The sequence below is a fragment of the Heptranchias perlo genome, chromosome 7 (assembly GCF_035084215.1).
Source record: "Heptranchias perlo isolate sHepPer1 chromosome 7, sHepPer1.hap1, whole genome shotgun sequence".
Classification (NCBI taxonomy): domain Eukaryota; kingdom Metazoa; phylum Chordata; class Chondrichthyes; order Hexanchiformes; family Hexanchidae; genus Heptranchias; species Heptranchias perlo.
The window spans coordinates 96,042,199-96,063,525 of NC_090331.1; the positions used below are offsets into that span (position 1 = coordinate 96,042,199).

The 21,327-nt window shown below is 46.9% G+C and overlaps 1 protein-coding gene across 2 annotated transcripts in view; it reads right to left on the reverse strand.

Annotated features, from left to right (window-relative positions):
- Window positions 1-249: 249 nt before the first annotated feature.
- Window positions 250-21,327, reverse strand: part of LOC137323970 (sentrin-specific protease 2-like) — a 68,424-nt gene continuing 47,346 nt past the window's right edge. The window contains exons 10-14 of one of the 2 annotated variants that reach the window (XM_067988131.1): window positions 17,628-17,709; window positions 16,932-17,096; window positions 12,900-13,031; window positions 7,894-8,097; window positions 250-430 (exon numbers count right to left, since the gene is read on the reverse strand). In XM_067988131.1, coding sequence (XP_067844232.1) covers window positions 272-430; window positions 7,894-8,097; window positions 12,900-13,031; window positions 16,932-17,096; window positions 17,628-17,709 — 742 coding nt within the window. In that variant the 3' untranslated portion in view covers window positions 250-271. The remainder of the gene's footprint in view (window positions 431-7,893; window positions 8,098-12,899; window positions 13,032-16,931; window positions 17,097-17,627; window positions 17,710-21,327) is intronic. The other variant, XM_067988132.1, reaches the window with a different exon arrangement.

The window sequence follows — 21,327 nt, forward strand, 5'->3', positions numbered from 1 at the left end:
TACAGCACGGGTTAGATACAGAGTAAAGCTCCCTCTACACTGTCCCATCAAACACTCCCAGGGCAGGTACAACACCCAGGTGCAAGGTCTGGGAGCGGGATAACAAAATAGCATTTTTCACAAAGATTTCAAAGGTTATGAGTCACTTCAGGCCACGGGGGTGGGGGGGTCCAGACAGATGACCTGAGTCAATACATCGATCAGTATCGGCTTGGCTCTGCTCTCGGCTGGGCTCTGCTCTGCGCTCTGCTCTCTTCTCTTTGGTATCAATCTACAGCAAGTCTCCTGATTGGGGCTCGGCTCGATTCAACGGAACACCACCAGAAGCTGAGCGCTGCTCTTCATCCCTCATCAACAGACCTCGACTCAAACTGGAACTTGGATACTGTGTCGGTGGTACGGAACCAGGAGCGAGACGTGCAGGAAGAAGCTGCAAGCAACAACGGGCAATCAGGGTGAGCATATTGCCTGCGCCTACACATCCACAAGACCACTTAGCTGTGAGGGGATGATTGTAAGTCCCAACCAAACCCTGGAGGGTTTTAGTGCTTGGGGGCGTCCTGTGTTAGTTTATTTCACGGGAGGGTTCTCTAACTGGTAATTTAGCACGGTAGGGCTTATTGGACAAGCCAGGGTTGTACTGTTTACTATTGTTACTGTTAATCTTATTAAACACAACTCGGTTGAGCCCGAAAACATGTGTCAGAGTCTGATCTGTCCTTATAATCCCTAACGTTCCAGAACTTATAGTAAGAGGTGTGTTTTCGGTACGCCCGAGAAAACGTCCAGGACAGGTACAGCACGGATTAGATACAGAGTAAAGCTCAATCCAGTCTGCCAATCAATGTGCCTGATTCCCAACTTCTTAATGGCACTCCTGAGACATCGATGTGAAATTTTTCCATTTCCCACACCAGCCGTTTTATAGCCTGAGAATGCTAATTCTTGCAAAATTAAGAACAGTTCTGCACTCAGGAAGCGGATAGAGAGCACCCAAACCCATTTCCCATTGGTCAGGAAGTGGATAGAGACCACCCAAACCCATTTCCCATTGGTCAGGAAGTGGATTGAGACCACCCAAACCCATTTCCCATTGGTCAGGAAGTGGATTGAGACCACCCAAACCCATTTCCCATTGGTCAGGAAGTGGATTGAGACCACCCAAACCCATTTCCCATAGATTCTTTACAGCCAGCAGAGGAGCCCTCTATCTGTCCGCCTGAAGGTAAAATGCCAGTATCTAACTCACTATAACACCCAGTTCTCTTTTTTAATGGCTGCAAATACGTACTTTTGAAATCTGAAATTCAGTGGATTTAACTGTGTAATTCATTAACAAAGACAATTCCCAAATGTGACATAAGAGGAGGAACACACAACCTGTTGAGTGAGATATTCTGTTCACTCGAGTGGTAGTTTCAGACCAGAGTTTTAAATCATCCCTACCTACTGCTGCACTCGGGTAAATGCCAGGTCACTATGTGAAAAGACAAGACAAGAACTAAGTGGCAGACAGCGGTGAAAATTTTACTGTTTCAAACAAGAATTAAAAAACGGAGGACGGCCTCTTCCAAGCTTTAGATATTCTTATTCATCCTGAAATTCCTCAAAAAAACCACCGACGACTCCTCTCTCCTTGCAAACTACCATCCTATTTTCAACCACCCTTTCCTCTCCAAAGTCCTTGAATGTGTTGTAATTTCCCAGATCCATGAGCACTCTTCTCTCTTTGAATCCCTCCAATCAGATCCCTGTTCCTCCCAAAACACCAAAACGACCCGAACCAAAGTCGCAATCGATATTTCTGTAACTGTCACCATGGCGCATTATCCATCCTCAGTCTCTGCTGCCTTCAATAAATCACACCATCCTCACACCACACCTCTCCTTTGTTGTCCAACTCAGTGGAACTGCCCTCGCTTGGCTCCACTCTTACCTATCCAATTGTAGCCAAAGCATGTTTAGCAATGGCTTCTCTTCCCACCTCCACCATTCTATCCCCAAGAATCCATCTTTGCCTCTTTCTTTCCCTCATTTACATGATGCCTCTTGACATCATCCACAGATGTGGGGTCAGTTTCCACATGTACACTGATGATATACAGTTCTACATTGCCACCTCCTCAATCGACCTCTCCTCTGCCTCTCTGCTATCAGACTGCTTGACCAATCTCCAGTCTTGGATCAGCAGCAATTTCATCCAAATCAACATTGGGAAGACCGTTGCCATTGTCTTTGGTTCCCACCACAAACTCTGTATCCTCAACACTGGTTCCATCCCCCTCCCCAGCAACTACCTAAGGCTGAACCATTAGACTCAACAATTCCAATGCTCTCCTGGCCGGTCTCCCATCTTCCACCCTCCATAAACTTCAGTTCATCCAAAGCTCTGCTGCCTGAATCAAACTCACACCAAGTCCTGTTCACTTGTCACCCCTGTGCTCACTAACCTACAGTGGCTCCCAGTCCAGCAATACCTCAAATTTAAAATTCTCATCCTTGTTTTCAAATCCCTGCATGGCATTGCCCTTCCCTATCTCTGTAACCTCCTCCAGCCGTGTTCTTCCAATTCTGGCCTCTTGCAGATCTCAGATTTCTTTTACACGTCCACTGGCGGCCATTCCTTCAGCTTTCTAGGCCCTAAGCTCTGGAATTTTCTTCCCGAACCTCTCCGCCTCTCGATCTCTCTCTCCTCATTTAAGACGCTCCTTAAAACCTATCTCTGACCAAGCTTTTGGTCACCTGTCCTAATATCTCATGGGGCTTGGTGTCAAATTTTGTCCAATAACGCTCCTGTGAAGCGCCTTGGGACATTTTACTATGTTAAAGGTGCTATATAAATGCAAGTTGTTGTTGTTGAACCAGACTATTCACAACCTCAACATCTTATTCAATCCCACAGCCTCTGCATCACAAAGACCATCTACTTCCACCTCCATAACATTGTCCACCTCTGCCCCGACCTCAGCCCAACTGCTGTTGAAACCCTCATCCATGCCTTTGCCACCTCCAGCCTCTATTATTCTAATGCTCTCTTGGCTGCCCTCTCATCCAGCACCTGTAAACATCATTTCATCCAAACTCTGTTGCCCATATCCTATCCTGCACCAAATCTGGCTCTCCCATCACCCCTTGCTGACCTACACTGGCTCCTAGTCTCCCAAGGACTCAAAGTTAAAATTCTAATTTTTGTGTTTTAAATCCCTCCATGACCTCACCCCTCATCTCTGCAACCTCCTCCAGCCCATAAATTCCCCCCAAACTCTCCTTTCCTTTGACACCAGCCCAATGGGCATCCCCTCCCTTACCCCACCAGTGGTGGCTGTGCTTTCAGCCACCTAGCTCTGGGAATTCCCTCCCTGATCCCCCTGACCTCTCCACCTCCTTCTTTAAGGCTCTCCTTAAAACTCAACTCTTTGACCAAGCTTTTCATTACCCCTTCTAATTTTGTATTAGACCTCTGTGAAGCTCCTTGGGACAATTTTTCTAAGTTGAAGATGCCATATAAATATTAGTGTTTTTAAAACGTGTGCATGGAACACACTGAACATAGTCTAAAAGACCAACACTGCTTTAGGTCCTTCTTGTCTATTTAGGCCCCCAAGCACAGAGTGGTGAGGGAAAAAATTAAGAAATCCTTGGAACAGAAATGGTTGAGAGGAGATGTGATAGAAGTATTCAAAATCATGAAGGGTCCAGAAAGAGTAGAGAGAGAAAAACTGTTCCCATTGGTGGAAGGGTTAAGAACCAGAGGACGTAGATTTAAGGTGATTGGCAAAAGAACCAAAGGTGACATGAGGAAAAACTCTTTTTTTTTTACACAGCGAGTGGTTAGGATTGGGAACGCACTGTCTGAGGGGGTGGTGGAGGCAGATTCAATCATGGCCTTCAAAAGGGAACTGGATAAGTACTTGAAAGGAAAAAAATTGCAGGGCTACAGGGAAAGGGCGGGGGAGTGGGACTAGCTGGATTGCTCTTGCATAGAGCCAGCACGGACTCAATGGGCCGGATGGCCTCCTTTCATGCTGTAACCTTTCTATGATTCTAAGTTCCATCTGTTTATTTTAAAGCAATAACATGAGTAAGTTGCAGGATATAATGTACACAAAGAAGCAATGATTTTACTGCTCCACAGGGATACTTGTCTGCAAACACCATATGATCTTAGTGTTAACACCAGATTTGACACTGGAAGGGATGAGCCTCATTAAAACACCACTGTTCCTCTCGCCCCACCTACCTACACATTTCATCATTTACTGGAGATTCTTCCATTTCTCCAGACCGCTGCTGTTCCCTGACTGACCAGACAGGAGAATAAGTTTAACTGAATTACACAGACGGACACAAGAAAATGCTGTTTCAAATAATTTGCAGGCATGCAACCTAAGAAATCTAACTTATCTTGCCAGCTTGCTGGAGAACTTTTATCCAGCGAGTTGTTCTGATCTGGAATGCGCTGCCTGAAAGGGCGGTGGAAGCAGATTCAATAGTAACTTTCAAAAGGGAATTGGATAAATACTTGAAGGGGGAAAATTTACAGGGTTATGGGGAAAGGACAGGTAAATGGGACTAATTGGATAGCTCTTTCAAAGAGCCGGCCGCACGATGGGCCGAATGGCTTCTTTCTGTGCTGCATCATTCTATATGATGCCACAAAGACGGCTGGATTTTACATTAATATGAAAATGGGAGAAGAGATACCTAAACAATGAATCCATACAGTGAAATCTTTCAACAAACAGCCTACTTGCAATCTATTGTCATCGTGTGATTGCAAAAGAGGTATTGTTCTATTATACAGCGAAACCTGTGAATTTGGGACCCTTAGGGGACCTGCATCAAGTGTCCTTTATTTGAAGGTGTCCTTATTTTCAAAATGGTCATTGTATGTACAGTAAATCCGATCAGCCAAATATCCCGGGATTGGCTGTATCTCCTGCAGCTTTCCTTCCTTTTTTCCGCCCTCACCTGGGATCGTGCCTAATTCTGGAGCCCTGCCTGTGGGAAGTGATTTCAGTTCATTTTCTGTTCGTCGGGTTTCCCAGTTCATTGCCATCCTGGGGTCCTTTTCCATTGAGGGAGGGATGTCCTGATCCTGCAATCTGCTACTCTGGCAGTCTGCACAGGGCAAGGTGGCTGCTGTAGGGCTGGAGCGTCAGGGAGATTCCAGCCAAATTTGGTGGGAGGGGGGGGGGGTGGGGGGAAGGAGGGATTAATGTCCTGCAGACCCCTTCCCACTTTTTATGACAGCTGCTAATGTTTGAAATGTTAGGGGGTGGGTAGGGGTCAGTTAGCAGCTCATCAATACCTGACCTACTGGTGGAGTAGGCTTGCCAACTCTGGTTGGAGGCATTCCTCGAGGTTTGATCACGTGATGTTCTGACTATATGACATCGGATCGCATGACACCTGACCACATGACATCTAAAAATGTTACTGCATTTTTCTGTATAAAGGTTGGATTCCCTTGTAGTTTTTTAAATTTGTTCATGGGATGTGGGCGTCGCTGGCGAGGCCAGCATTTATTGCCCATCCCTAATTGCCCTCGAGAAGGTGGTGGTGAGCCGCCTTCTTGAACCGCTGCAGTCCGTGTGGTGAAGGTTCTCCCACAGTGCTGTTAGGAAGGGAGTTCCAGGATTTTGACCCAGCGACGATGAAGGAACGGCGATATATTTCCAAGTCGGAATGGTGTGTGACTTGGAGGGGAACGTGCAGGTGGTGTTGTTCCTATGTACTTGCTGCCCTTGTCTTTCTAGGTGGTAGAGGTCATGGGTTTGGGAGGTGCTGTCAAAGAAGCCTTGGCAAGTTGCTGCAGTGCATCCTGTGGATGGTGCACACTGCAGCCACGGTGCGCCGGTGGTGAAGGGAGTGAATGTTTAGGGTGGTGGATGGGGTGCCAATCAAGCAGGCTGCTTTGTCCTGGATGGTGTCGAGCTTCTTGAGTGTTGTTGGAGCTGCACTCATCCAGGCAAGTGGAGAGTATTCCATCACACTCCTGACTTGTGCCTTGTAGATGGTGGAAGGGCTTTGGGGAGTCAGGAGGTGAGTCACTCACCACAGAATACCCAGTCTCTGACCTGCTCTCGTAGCCACAGTATTTACGTGGCTGGTCCAGTTAAGTTTCTGGTCAATGGTTAACAACCCCAGCTTCTCCGGTCTATCCACGTAACTAACGCCCCCCATCCCTGGAATCATTCTAGTAAATCTGTGATAGTGGTTTCTCTGGGATGGAGCCGTGCAAGTATTGACCTAGGTTTCCTGGTGGTGAGAGTGGCTCAGACAATCGAAGGGATGAGAGGTTGCAGGGAGCTAGAGCTGAGTCATCAGTGTATATGTAGAAGCTGACCCTATGTTTGTCGACTGTCACTGAGGGGCAGAATGCAGATGAGGAAGGGGCCAAGGATATGTCCTTTGGGGACCCTGGAGATGATGGTACATGAGTGGGAAGAGAAGCCATTGCAGGAGATACTACATTTGGTGATGAGTGGAAATAAGCAAGGGCAGTTTGGGTTGGAGGAACTGAAACAGGGAGTTATAGGAGAGATGGATTGCAGCTCAGGAAGGTGATGATGGGTTTAAGAACCTTAGAGAAAAGGAAGTTTGGACAAGGGGAAGGATGATGCCTGAGGAAAGTCAATCATTAAAAAGGCCAAGAAGGGGAAGGGGGGTCAAGGGGCAGGAAGTGGGTCACAGACGAGGGCACGGGGAGAAGCCGCAGAAGAAACTGAGAGCAGCAGAGAATGAAGAGAGAGAAACCGCAACAGAAACCACCCCTTAATGGCAAATACGATACCAAAGGTCAGGCAATGAATTATCTAATGCTATAAAAAAGGATTCTATTTTTAAATTTTAAACTCTTTTCTCCAAGTAATGGAATATTGACTGTTTTTAAATTCAAATGAAAACAAACTGACAATGGGTCAAATACTATGAAAGAGCAGACTGGAGTCAAAGGCTCTGAATGGCCAAGGTGGTGACTGTTGTGGGGTGGGGAAGTATCTATTGTTAAATTCCACTTTAACCACTGAAATTTCACAATCATTTTCCTTTGTTGTTGAGTCTGTGAACTTTTTATACTAGTTCTTCCTGCTCTGCCGACATGCTGAGAGAGCCTGCTCTGTGCAGTTAATTGGAGATGTCTGCTTAGTCGGTCAGTCTGTACAGTTTCTCAAAAAAGAGCTTTGACCAAGCTGGTCGAAGTACAGTGAGTGCTACTAAATTGCAGACTCCAAAATTATATATTCACAACTAACTGAAAAAACAAATTTGTTGGATGAACTGCAGACTCCTGTTCTTCCGTATAAAGCAAATTTCCACTCTGACCACATGGGATGATGGAAAATATGGGCACACAATATAACAGATTGTGAAATGGTAACAGCATTTCTCCCCCCGCCGCCCGCCCCTTCAATTTCCCTTCACTTTCCTGAAGGTGCCAGCTCTGGTTGGGAATAGTTTCTATGAGTGTGAGTTTCCCTTCCTTCATGTTTGAGCCTAGACAAAAGATGCTAACAGGATATTCAATTGCAATTGATTGATATTCAATTGATTCCGTCCTCGCTAAACATTCACACACTCGCCCTTTCCAGCAGGGACCCCTGGATAACCATCTCTGCTCACTGGATTGGGCTGCCCTTTTCTGCTCTGAGCCTGGGGATGCTAAGGCAAATTGTGGCACTTCAGTTGCTGCCCTGGGTGAGATTAGCTGACGCAGCATTGACCAAAGATTGAATTTAGCCTGTGTAGCCCAGAATGGCACCATGTTTCACCTTTACACACGAGGCCATGTTCCAGAGACTCTCGTGGAAATGAGCATGCAACAAAATGTTAACAAATGGTACCCTGTCTCGCTGCACAGTAAACAGAGTCCCGTGGGAAATACTAGCTTACCGTCAAACACCAATGGACTCCTAAATGTACCGGTACCAGTATGAGGTCCTTTTCAAACAAATCGACTCCTTTGGTCCATTGCTTTACTGTCTGGTAACCTCCAGCATGCAATTTCAGATGGAAGAAAGTATTAAAGGCGTAAACTCTGGGCAAACGAGCCTCTTTACTTCTTTCCATAATTAAACACATGTAGAAGTTAATCACCTGCAAAATATCAGCAGAAAATAGTTAAAAGAGAGGGGCCAGGACTCTCCAATCTGTGTACCATTCACAGATAGAGGGGCCAGGACTCTCCAATCTGTGTACCATTCACAGATAGAGGGGGCCAGGACTCTCCAATCTGTGTACCATTCACAGATAGAGGGGCCAGGACTCTCCAATCTGTGTACCATTCACAGATAGAGGGGGCCAGGACTCTCCAATCTGTGTACCATTCACAGATAGAGGGGCCAGGACTCTCCAATCTGTGTACCATTCACAGATAGAGGGGGCCAGGACTCTCCAATCTGTGTACCATTCACAGATAGAGGGGCCAGGACTCTCCAATCTGTGTACCATTCACAGATAGAGGGGGCCAGGACTCTCCAATCTGTGTACCATTCACAGATAGAGGGGCCAGGAAGATAAGACACCACATCATTTGTTCCCCTTCATTTCTCCTCTTCTCCTGAAAGTGGTGACTGATGTTGGGGTGGAACAGACTAGCTTTGTGCTGTAGATGCTCCTCTGATGTTGGGGCTGAGGCTGCAGGAGGGCTACAAGTGGCCTTAACACACCTGAGCACAGGTGTAAACAGAAGAGCATAGGATCAAGATCAGCTGCGATGTCCCCATGGTTGAACAGCCGAGGCTGATACATTTAACGGCCCCCTGGGGAAAGTACCATAGAATATCCATGCCACTGGAGCTATACTGCAGCATGTGCCAGCATCTACAAGAAAGGAGGGGAGGGCACAGAGATACACTCATTTATACAATAGTATTAAAAAAATACATTGAGGGCTGTACTTCACACAGGAATATTCAAGGGCAAGGCCTTATCCAGGAACATGCAATTAAATGCCAAGGATCACAGGCGTGGGAAGTGGCAGCATTCATTGTGACAGACACTATACTGAATTGAATTTACTGTTATTATGACACAATTTTATTAGCAGTTGTAATTGATTTTCTTGTGAACTATAGCGGCTTCTCTCTCATTTTCCAGCACTTTGGTGTCCTTGACTTAGTTATTCAACATTTAAAGACATAATGCGCCACAGCCCCCTAGGTTTACTGCTGCCTGTGGCTGCAATCCAGTGGACGTGTTTAATGCAGTTTTTGTGTTAACGAGGCAGGCCTGAACAACACTGCAATGCAGAGAATGTTTTAGCAAGCAGCAGATATTTTGTGAAATGAACTCTCGTCAGAGAAATCTGATGCTTTAAATTGAAGGTATGTCTCTTTAAAGATTTGATCACTTGGCTCATTTGGTAAAGGTGTTGTGCAACAATCATGTACACTCAGAGAGCCTCAGGTTCCATCCCTGGTTTGGACCAAATTAGCTGATCACGGCAAGGGTGCTGCAATTGTACTCAGTGCCCTGGGCTCCTGTTCCTGATCACTATATGGTGACTCTGCTGGGAAGTGCATGTGTAGGTGCTGGGTGAAAATCCAGCTCAGCTATGATGGTCCCCATGGCCAAATAGCCCATTGACACTCACTACCTCGGTTCATTCTTATGGCTTTGGGTTTCTACACTACAAGCTGAGAAGTGATTTAGCAAAAGTGGACAGGAAACAGCTACTTGAAGGTAAATTAATGTCAGAGCAGTGGGAGGCATTCAAGGGGCTCAGAGTAAACACGTTCCCACAAAGAGAAAGGGTGGGGCTGCCAATTCTAGAGCCCCCTGGATGTCAAGGAGCATACAGGGCAAGATAAGGCAGAAAAGGAAAGCTTAAGTCAGACACCGAGAACTCAATACTGCAGAAAGCCTAGAGGAGTATAGAAAGTGCAGGGGTGAAATTAAAAAGGAAATTAGGAAAGCAAAGAGAGAGCGTGAAAAAATATTGACAAGTAAAATCAAGGAAAACCTAAAGATATTTTATAAATACATTAAGAGCAAGACGATAACTAAGGAAAGAGTAGGGCCTATTAGAGACCAAAAAGGTAAACTATGTGTGGAGGCGGAAGATGTTGGTACGATACTTCGCATCTGCCTTCACAAAAAAGAGGGACGATGCAGACATTGCAGTTGCGGAGGAGTGTGAAATATTGGATTCGATAAACATAGTGAGAGAGGAAGTAATAAGGGGATTAGCATCTTTGAAAGTAGATAAATCACCAGGCCTGGATGAAATGTATCCCAGGCTGTTAAGAGAAACAAGGGAGGAAATAGCAGAGACTCTGACCATCATTTTCCAATCCTCACTCGATATAGGCATGGTGCTGGAGGATTGGAGGACTGCTAACCATTGTTTAAAAAGGGAGCAAGGGATAGACCGAGTAATTACAGGCAAGCCAGTCTAACCTCAGTGGTGAGCAAATTATTGGAATCAATTCTGAGGAACAGGATAAACTGTCACTTCGAAAGGCACGAGCAATCAATTTGTGACTGGAAGGCTGTGTCCAGTGGGGTTCCACAGGGCTCAGTTCCAGGTCCCTTGCTTTTTGTGATATATTAATGATTTGGACTTAAATGTAGGGAGCATGATCAAGAAGTTTGCAGATGATACAAAAATTGGCCATGTGGTTGATAGTGAGGAGGAAAGCTGTAGACTGCAGGAAGATATCAATGGACTGGTCAGGTGGGCAGAAAAGTGGCAAATGGAATTCAATCCGGAGAAGTGTGAGGTAATACATTTGGGGAGGGCAAACAAGGCAAGGGAGTACACAATAAATGGGAGGATACTGAGAGTGTAGAGGAAGTGAGGGACCTTGGAGTGCATGTCCACAGATCTCTGAAGGTAGCAGGACGGGTAGATAAGGTGGTTGAGAAGGCCTATGGAATGTTTCCTTTATTAGCCGAGGCATAGAATATAAGAGCAGGGAGATTATGCTAGAACTGTATAAAACATTGGTTAGGCCACAGCTTGAGTACTGTGTACAGTTCTGGTCACCACATTACAGGAAAGATGTGATTGCACTAGAGAGGGTGCAGAGGAGATTTACGAGGATGTTGTCAGGACTGGAGAATTTTAGCTATGAGGAAAGATTGGATAGGCTGGGGTTGTTCTCTTTGGAACAGAGGAGGCTGAGGGGTAATTTAATTGAGGTATAAAATTATGAGGGGCCCTAGATAGAGTGGACAGGAAGGATCTATTTCACTTAGCAGAGGGGTCAATAACCAGGGGGGCATAGATTTAAAGTGATTGGTAGAAGGATTAGAGGGGAGCTGAGGAAATTTCTTTTCACCCAGAGGGTGGTGGGGGTCTGGAACTCACTGCCTGAAAGGGTGGGAGAGGCAGAAACCCTCAACTCATTTAAAAAGTACTTGGATTTGCACCTGAAGAGCCGTAACCTACAGGGCTACGGACCAAGTGCTGGAAAGTGGGATTAGGCTGGGTGGCTCATTTTCGGCCGGCACGGACACGATGGGCTGAATGGCCTCCTTCTGTGCCATAAATTTTCTATGATTCTAAGATCTGTAACATCGATTGGGCGAGAGGTGAGTCAGGCATCTGTACTGTCCACTTGGTGTCCTCCTGATGCAGTTGGTGGGGGGGCCCTGTGCCCGCTGGTGTAGTTGCTAGTGTCTATTATGTGGTGTTTTATCAAATGCCTTTTGAAAGTCCACATACGCAACATCAACTACACTACCCTCATCAACTCTCCTACTTCGTCAAAGAACTAGAAAGTTTCCTAAAACTTTCCTGCAGTGTCCCAACTTCTACAACTTGGTTTGTGGGTGGGAAGTGGAATTGGCGGCAACATGGGCAGAGACAAAAGTGGTGTTGGGGGTTTTCAGAACGTCATTTGCCCTGATTTGCATATATCCATTAAGCCCTCGCCCATTTCCGATGGGCTGGCTAAAGAATGTCTCTCCGAAAATCAGAAAGGGCGGATAGCCGGCGCAGTCAGTGGTTCTGTTCCATACGCAACTTTGTGAACCTGTAGCCCCCAGGACCCTCTGCTCTTCCACAGCACCAAGCCAAATCACCTCACACTTACTGACACTGAATTCCATCTGCCACTTTTTAGTCCATTGTCCCATTATCATCTCTTTGCAATTTCCTTTAGTCTCCTAAAGAATTTACTATATCTCCTATTATGGCACCATCTGCAAATTTCGACTCCCTCTAGACCTATATCCACATCATACATACACAGTGAATACAAGTTGCCCCAGAACTAAACCTTGAGGGACACCTGTACCCACTTCCACTCACTCTGAACAAACTGTGCTCAACTCCTACTGTTTTCTCCCTTTATTTGCAGTATTTTGCTCTAAATTGTTTATAATATTGACAGTTTGCTATTGCAGCTCATGAAGCAATCTAAAAAATAATTGTATCCACAACAAATCAACCAATATGTCCCAACCAACAAGTTGATGTTTTCTCATTATTTTAAATTACAGTTAATAATGAATTGAAAAACAAAGCCACATGCTGCTTTATATTTTCAAAATCTGCGCCTCTCGCCAATTTGACAGCATCTCGCGAGTGAATAGTGAGAGCAGGATAGCTAAGGGGAGAGGGAACCATGAAAAACTGGCAAAGGGGAGCAGACTCCAGTGGCCCAGCAGCCTGGTGCAAGAAAAAGGGACAGGTCGACACCAAGGGTGCTGAGCAGCCCGCCAGCAGTGTACCGATGGGGGAATAATAATAATACATTTTAGCCCATTCACTCATGAAGAATATAGTCACTTGGGTAAGGTACAAGATGGCAGCTGGTGCTTGGGAGGCAAACCCTCAAGAGTCAGTCAGCACTTTCAGGAGGTGGAAGGGGGATACGTGAGGACCCAAGTAAGAGAAGAAAATACCTTAAAAAACAAAATGAATGGTGAAATGTGAAAGGGTCCTGTACCTCATCGTTGAGCCAGTTGTAATTACACAGTGTGCCGATGTCCTTTCGTGTTATCCTCAGTTTAAAGCCAGTGCTGAGCACTTCGTCAGGCTCACCACAGTCGAAAGCCTTCCTCACCTCCTCCACCATTTTCTGCAACAGAAGATCACATAAGTTACCAGTACTGCAGATAAAAAGCAAAAATAAAAACTGCAAATACTGGACATCTGAAACAAAAATACTGTAGGTGCTGGAAACAGACAGCAGGACCCTCAGCAGCTGTGGAGAGAACCGTGCTTTAGAACGGAAAAATTAAAGGTGACCAGGTCTTTTAATAGGGGTTGATTATAACGGGAGGTGGGATCGGTCTGTGGGGCGGGGGCAGGCGGAGCGAGTGGGCAAGCTCGCGTGCTGGCGCTGTGGGAGATTTGGAGAGATTTTAGCTCCCAGGCCTGATTTTAATATGGAAGGTTTAAAATTGCGCCCGAACCAGACACGAGCAGTGGAAGTAGTTTCTTCCAATTTATTTTTTCAAAACCTCTCATATTAGATCTCCTCCCAACCTGCTTCGTTCCAATGAAAAGAGCCCCAGTTTACCTAGTCTCTCATTCCAACTAAAACCTCTCAGCGCTGGTGTCATTTTCGTAAAAGGAGATGCACTTTCTCCATGATCATAACATTCTTCCTAAACTAAGGCATTCAAAACTGCACACAATATTCTGACTGTGCCCTAACTAAGGATTCGTATAGATTTAGCATCACCTCTTTGCTATTGTACTTCAGACTCCTATTTATAAATCCTAGAATCGATCCCAATTGCTTGTTTTTTCTAAAAACAGCTTGGTCAACTAGTTTCCCCACTTTTAAAGGTGTGTGTATCTGAAATCTCCCTGCTCCTTAAAGTTTTACCAGTAAGTGTATATTTCCTCTCTTTATTCTTCCTTACAAGATGTATCCCCTTACATTATCCACCTTAAATTTAATGTAACATTTTTCTGCCCAATCTACTAACCTGTCTGCAGTCTCCTGTAGTTGCTTTAGTTAACTGTGCTTCATATTTTTGTGTCTGCAAATCCAGATGTTGTGCCCCCTCCCCAAGTCCAGACCATCTCTCTACACCGAGAACAACGATCCCAACACTGACCCCTGATGGACACCACTGTTTGCATCCCTACAGTCCAAAAAACATCCGTTAACCATTGGTCTCTGTTGTCCGCCCTGTTACCAAGTTCCCGTCCATGTCGCCATGCTCCCTTTAATTGTATCAACAGGTTTCCTCTGCAGCACCTTATCAAACGCAATGCCTTTCTCACGTGTGCATTTTGGCCGCTGCTCCAGGCCCGAACCCACTACTTGTGTCTCCTCTTACTTTTTCTCTCGGCCCTTTCGCGACCTTCTCTCCGGTCTCCTCCCCTTTCTCTCACCCAGTCATGCCATCTTTCAATTCTCCCCTCTCAGGTACTTTGTTCCCCCAATGCCATCACTACTACCCTGTCTTCCAATTCCCCTATCGCCATCCCAGGATTGAATCCCCTTTGAATAAGCCCAAAGCTACACTTTGTGATCACTTCTCCCATCACTTCCTGCTCCAATTCCATGAGTCTGTATTCCATCCAATGCAAAGCAGCAAACAGCCTGGTCAAACTCACCAAAAACATCCTTTGTGACCGAGACTGCGGTGAGTTATCCCTCATCATTAACCTTCCCGTAGCATATGACACAGTCAATCATCCCATCCTCCTGCACCACCTGCTCGCCTCAATTGTCCAACAATCTCAGCCAATTTCTTGGTTCCACTCCTACGTATCCGAACATAGTTAGTACACGTCTAACAATAGGTTCATCTCCCCTTCACACACTGTCACCATGGGAATACCCCAAGGTTACCCCTTCCTTTCCCTCAGTGACATTATTCGGAGACATAATACCAGCTTCCATACGTATGCTGTTAACACCTAACTCTCTGCCACCACTCTTGTTTCTGTGCCTTACTGCTGTGCTGTCAGATTGCTTTTCCGACTTAAGTTGCGGATGAGCTAGAATTTTCGCCAACTTGGCACCGGCCAGACGAATGCCGTCCTGTTTGGCTCCAGCCACCCTGTAACCCTGCCTGTCTCTTCACTCAAGCTGAACGAGATGTGTGCAATCTCAATATCCTGTTTGACTGAGTTGCCCCTCAAACCCCATATCCTATTCATTACCAACACTGCTTAATCCCACCTCTGTAGATCTACCCATGCTTTCATGATCTTCAGACTCAACTTCTCCAATGCCTTTCTTGCTGCTCTCACGAGCTCCACCCTTCACAAACTTCAATTTGTCCAAAATTCCGCTGCCTTCAGGCTGTTACACACTAAATCCTGATTGTCCATAACCCTGATTCTTACCACCTTTGATCAACTTTACATCCACCAATGCATTGAATTCAAAATCTTGGGTGGGGGGGGGGGGGATTTCTTACCCCCCATGACGGGCTGAAGAGGTTAAATTGGCAAATTTGTGAAACCTGACCCCACCTTGTCGCCCACGCGCCTGTTTCCGGTTTAACCACGGTGGGTTTTGGTGATGTCAGAGTAACCTGCTCTGGAGAGGCGGGTCAGTCATTATAATGTGTAAATCAGGCTCCGTTCCTGAGATTTTGGCAGCGATTTAAATTGAATGCTGGCCGGCCAGGTTTCCCTGGGCTCGGGAAACCCAGCAGTTAAAGGGAGGCGGGAGCAGCCGGATCCATCGGATAAATGCTTTCCCAACATTGCTTGTGGGCCAGGAGGAGCAGGAATACTTGCCCCGGCCCCTCAGGCAAACTTTCTGCAACGATCAGCCGACGCCACCCACCCCCCACCCCCCCCCTTCAACCCCCTCACCAACCCATGAACTTTCCCAGTCCCTCCTCCCGATTGCCATTCCCCAACGGTCCCCAATGGTGGCCTTCTCCAGCAGGCTTTCTTATCCTCTCAATCTGGCCGGCTGCTGGGCGGGAAACGGAGGAAAATGATGATAATGAGGTCCTGCCGTTAAATTCGGCAGGACCTCCACGTTCCTGAATTTCTGGGTATTCCCCCCACAAACACTCTTCCCTCCCCTCCCCCCTAGCAAATATCAGGGCCTTAGTCTTCATTTACCCTCCCTCCATGGTCTCATTGCACCGAATTTCTGCAACCTCAATCATCCCAACATCTCCGTCTCTACCCTTCAGTCCCAATCTGGCCTTCTATACATTACTGGCCCAGTCCACTCCACTGTTGGTGGCTGAGCCTCAGCCACCCTGACTCTACTCTCTGGAAGTCCCTCCGTAAACCCCTTTACCTCTATCCCTCCATTAAAAGTTGTCTCTAAACCTAGCTTTTCCACCATGCCTTTCGGTCATCTCTCCCAAGTCGTCTATTACCACTCGGCATCTGTTTCTCCTCTGTGAAGTGCCTTAGGACATTGTACTACATTAAAGGTGCTATATAAATGCAAATTGATGTTGCTTTCCTCCCTCCCTGAATTCACTGCTACATACAGCAGCCCGCTTGATTGGCACCCCATCCACCACCCTAAACATTCACTCCCTTCACCACCGGCGCACTGTGGCTGCAGTGTGCACCATCCACAGGATGCACTGCAGCAACTCGCCAAGGCTTCTTCGACAGCACCTCCCAAACCCGCGACCTCTACCACCTAGAAGGACAAGAGCAGCAGGCGCATGGGAACAACACCACCTGCACGTTCCCCTCTAAGTCACACACCATCCCGACTTGGAAATATATCGCCGTTCCTTCATTGTCGCTGGGTCAAAATCCTGGAACTCCCTTCCTAACAGCACTGTGGGAGAACCGTCACCACACGGACTGCAGCGGTTCAAGAAGGCGGCTAACCACCACCTTCTCGAGGGCAATTAGGGATGGGCAATAAATGCCGGCCTTGCCAGCGACGCCCACATCCCGTGAACGAATAAAAAAAAAATACATTTTAGCTGTTAACCTTCACACATAGACACATGCACAGTGGCAGTTTCTGGTGCACTACAGAGCCCCATGTTGAAGCCTCTAAAATGTAGCTTGGCTATACCTCAGTAAATTGGGGAAGATCTCCTCTCTGCTTTTCAGCCAAGATGCTTAGATTTTCCTTTAGGATTTGAGAGGCTGGCACTTTGACAGCTGCTGCTGCATCTCTCTCATTCAAGCACAATCGAGTTGCCACTTCATCCGATAGGTCATGCTCTATATGCTGCTCCTGAAAAAAGAAAGGGCAAAAGAAGAATACATACAAGGCACTGAATGCATCCACTGATAAAGGCAGTGGATGACTAAGGCATATAAACTAGAAGATCGCAGGGTTGATCCCTGGTCCCCTAGTGAGCTAATCTCAGCCCAAGCAGCAGTTAGATGTTACAACTGGCCTTGTTATTCCTGACTGGAGAGGGGCAAAAATCAGCCAGGGTTACTGCTCCTGATCACCATCACTCAAAGCAGGATTGAACTTTGCGTATACATCAGGAATGGTCAGAGGGCACCTCAACTGAATCAGTAACTTCGAGGGGGAAAGGAGGAGAGAAGAGAGGAGAAAGGGGATGAGGAGGAGGAAACTGGGGTGGGAAGTGAGCAAAATAAAAGTTACATTTAAAAACACACAAGCATAGAAAAATACCACCAAAAAAGTGAAAGATAATTTTTCTCTCAGCCATTGTGCCAGTTCAGTTCACACAACAATTCTAAGGCATTGTACTCCCATCATATAAAGTCACACCCATGATCTAGTCCTTACCACTGTACGTTCTTTCATTCCTGCAGTGGGCTTTCCTCCTGTCTTCTGCAGGATTTTTGATTGATAATCGTAGTGGATTTGCCTGTAGACCAACAGAATTATCCAAGTTATTATCCTGATTCCATCAGCCTTCACATTGCCAGAATATTTTTTTGCCACGTCTGCACCTACAACATGATCCCACCAATACGCACATCGTCCCCCTCTTTCCCTGCTTTCTACTGGGCCCATTCTTGCTGTGACACCCTCGTTCACTTTTCCACCACCCCTACCTCCAGCTACACTTCCCCGGGCACCTTGTCAGGCTAACGCAGGAGATGCAATATGTATCCATTCACCCCCCTCTCACATCACTATCCAGGACCCCAAACACACTCTCCCTGTGGGACGGCAATTTACGCAGACTGCCTCTAACCTAGTACAATGTATTCACTGCCCATGGTGGAGAGCGTTTGACCCCCCCCCCTCCCCCCGCAAGTTCAGCTGCCTCTATCGCTTCCCTCCCTTCCCCAGCCCACCGAGCCAATCTTCCCCTACGGTTCCCCCCCACAGTACTGACCTGTTCTGGCAGGGAGTCTGACCCTCGGTGTTGACCTATTCTGACGGGGAGTCAGAGGACGTGAGGGGAGATAGGAGAGAAACTAGAGAAAGAGGCGAGTTCAGGGCTAGGGCAGGGGGAAACCGGAGGGGAAGATTGGCTCGGTGGGCTAGGGGAAGGGAGGGAAGCGGTAGAGGCAGCTGAACAGATGGTCTCAATCTTAGTGACAAAGTAGTCCATGAGCTCCTCATACTTGTTGTTGGAGGTGAGGGTGGAGGGGGCAGGGGAGAGGGGTTTCAGAAGACGGTTTGTAGTGAAGAGTATTTTTGCATTCCAGGATGATCCTGAAATAGTGAGCAGTTTTGTCAGAGGAGAGCAGGACCTGATGGTGTTTTATGTGATCCAGTCAGATCTGGCAATGAATGGCTAAACTGGTTGTCCACCATAAACATTCAAATCTGTATCCCTTGGATTTAAGGAAGCGCAGATGAAGGCCGTACCAGAGGGAACGACCAGGGTGGGAGAGTGTAATGGTTTTAATGGGGACAAGGGCATCAAAGGTGGAGGTGAGGGTGTGATTGGGCAGATCGGTCGCAGCAGAAATGTCGTGGTGAATGGAGGGCCAAAGGCTAGGCCGTTGGGAATTTGAAAGTGCTGCTATAAGTGACCTGGGAGAGATTTATTTCCAGGGGCAAACACAGAAGGACTTGGGATTGGGAGGGGGAAGGAGGATGTGGGTGGAGTGGGATAGAAGGAAGTGATCAGAGATGGCCTTATCTGCGATTGAGACGATGGGAGTAGAGAGGCCACGTGAGATGGCAAGGTCGAGGGGGTGGCCATGAATATGGGTAGGGGAGTTTATATGGAAGGAGAGATTAAGGGAGGATAGGAGGGCAGTGAACTCAGAGGAGAGACAGCATGATGAGTTGAGATGGAGGTTGAAATCACCGAGGATGAGAAGTTGCTCAGTGCAGAGACTGAGGGAGGAACGCAGTGAAGATATCTCAGTGAGAAACCTGGCGTGTTACTTGGGTAGGCTGTAGAGAACCAGGATTTTAAAGGAGCTGGTAGGGGTGGAACAAGGTGAGATGCTCAAGGAAGGTGCCAGAGGAGTAGGGGGACAGACCAAAGTGTGATTTGGTGATGAGGGTCACACCACCACCCTTTCAAAAGGGAATTGAATAAATACTTGTAAAAGAAAAATTTGCAGGGCTAGGAGAAAGAGCAGGGAAGTGGTACTATTTGGATAGCTCTTTCAAAGAGCCAGCGGAGGCACGATGGGCCGAATGGCAAGTATGATTCTTTTCCTTGGGTTGCCTTGCTTTGTTTCTTTAATGTCTTCAATTTCTTTGAAGCATCCTTCTGATTGTCTGACGTCAGTGTCAGCTCTCCTGTTTTATACTTCAGCAGGTTACTGATCATTCCACTGATACTTCCTCTCCTTTCTCCCATTCCCCCTCCTCCTTAAGTTTCCGTTAAAATCCTTGTTTATCTTTCATTCTTTCAATTCTAACGAAGAGCTGCATAAATGAAACATTACCTTATTCCTTCTCTCCACAGATGCTGATTGACCTGTGTGTTTCAACATTTTCTATTTTTATTTCAGATTTCCAGCTTTTTATTTGTACAGCAATATAGGCTGCACTTAAAAAATTAATAGAAGATACTGCAACAAATTTTCATGCAATTATACTGACAGTAATATTTTGGTGAATCTGCATGTTCACATGGTTGAAAGCAGCTGAGAGAAACAATTAACGGGCACTTCAACGCTGCTTCTCATTGAAGTGCTGGCTGACATCCAAAAGCACTCAATGGAAACGATGAGATGGAAATTCACCAGCACGCGTCTCCATATTATCATCACTGCTTCCATGGTGCTCGAGTGATAGCAGATATTTATTGTGTGATGATTTCTTTTGATTGACTTTACACAGGATTGGGTGGTTTGCTCACGAGGTTTGCATCAAGCTGGGGGATGCAAGATACTGAACCTCTTTTGGGCTTCCTCTATTTCTCTCCAGTTCTTTCCCCTCTCGTCCTGAAGGTGCAGAATCACGCTGGCCGCCTTGTCACGTTGTCTAAGTGGTTCTGCGTGTGTGAGCCCAGGCAGCGAATATGGGCAGGCTATTTGACTGGCATCGCAGCCGAGCCCAATTCTGCCATCACCGGACACCCACACCTTTTCCCTTCCCTGACCCAGAGACCAATTGTAACATTCCAACTTCTTTTGCAGTTGATTTGAGCGATCTCAGCACAGACTTTGGCCGGTTTGTGCGGCTCAGTGTATTCATCAAAAGAGCCATTGGGGTGAATTTTGAAGGCATTTTGTTCCCCCACCCCCCCGAGTCTATTTCCTTATGCAGCTTGCCCAGCTGAAATTGCAGGCGATCTGGAACCAGGCTTCCATCAATGCCACCTCAAAACCTGCCACTGGGACAAGTGCAAGAGCAGCCGACAAAAGTGCTCTTTCCGCTTTCCGCACCTTCCTTGTGCGGAAGCTCCTGGTCCCTGATCACTACCCACCCTCAGCCACACAGCTGAGAGCAGGATCAGTATGTGGAGGATCACAGGCCTCAGATTTTTCTGATGAATTTAGTGCCATAGTGCCATTTCCTGCAGCTGCACCTCTAAAAGGGCTACCTTTACTCAGCATGGATGGAATTTTCCCCTTATAATTCTTTTTGGATCAGCAGCATCCCCCCTCCCCCCCCACCCGCCATGGCTCTGTTCATAAAAGGCAGTGAGCAGCTGAGCTATGTAGGCGAGAAGGTACAGACATCCCTGGGTACGTCCTGTCCCACCAGCAGGACAGACCCACCAGAGGTGGCGGTACAGTGATATACAGTCAGGAGGGAGTGGCGCTGGGAGTCCTCAACATTGACTCCGGACCCCATGAAATCTCATGGCATCAGGTCAAACATGGGCAAGGAAACCTCCTGCTGATTACCATCTACCGCCCTCCCTCAGCTGATGAATCAGTCCTCCTCCATGCTTAACACCACTTGGAGGAAGCACTGAGGGTAGCAAGGGCACAGAATGTACTCAGGGTGGGGAACTTCGATGTCCATCACCAAGAGTGGCTCAGTAGCGCCACTACTGACTGAGCTGGCCGAGTCCTGAAGGACATAGCTTCCAGGCTGGTCCTGCGGCAGGTGGTGA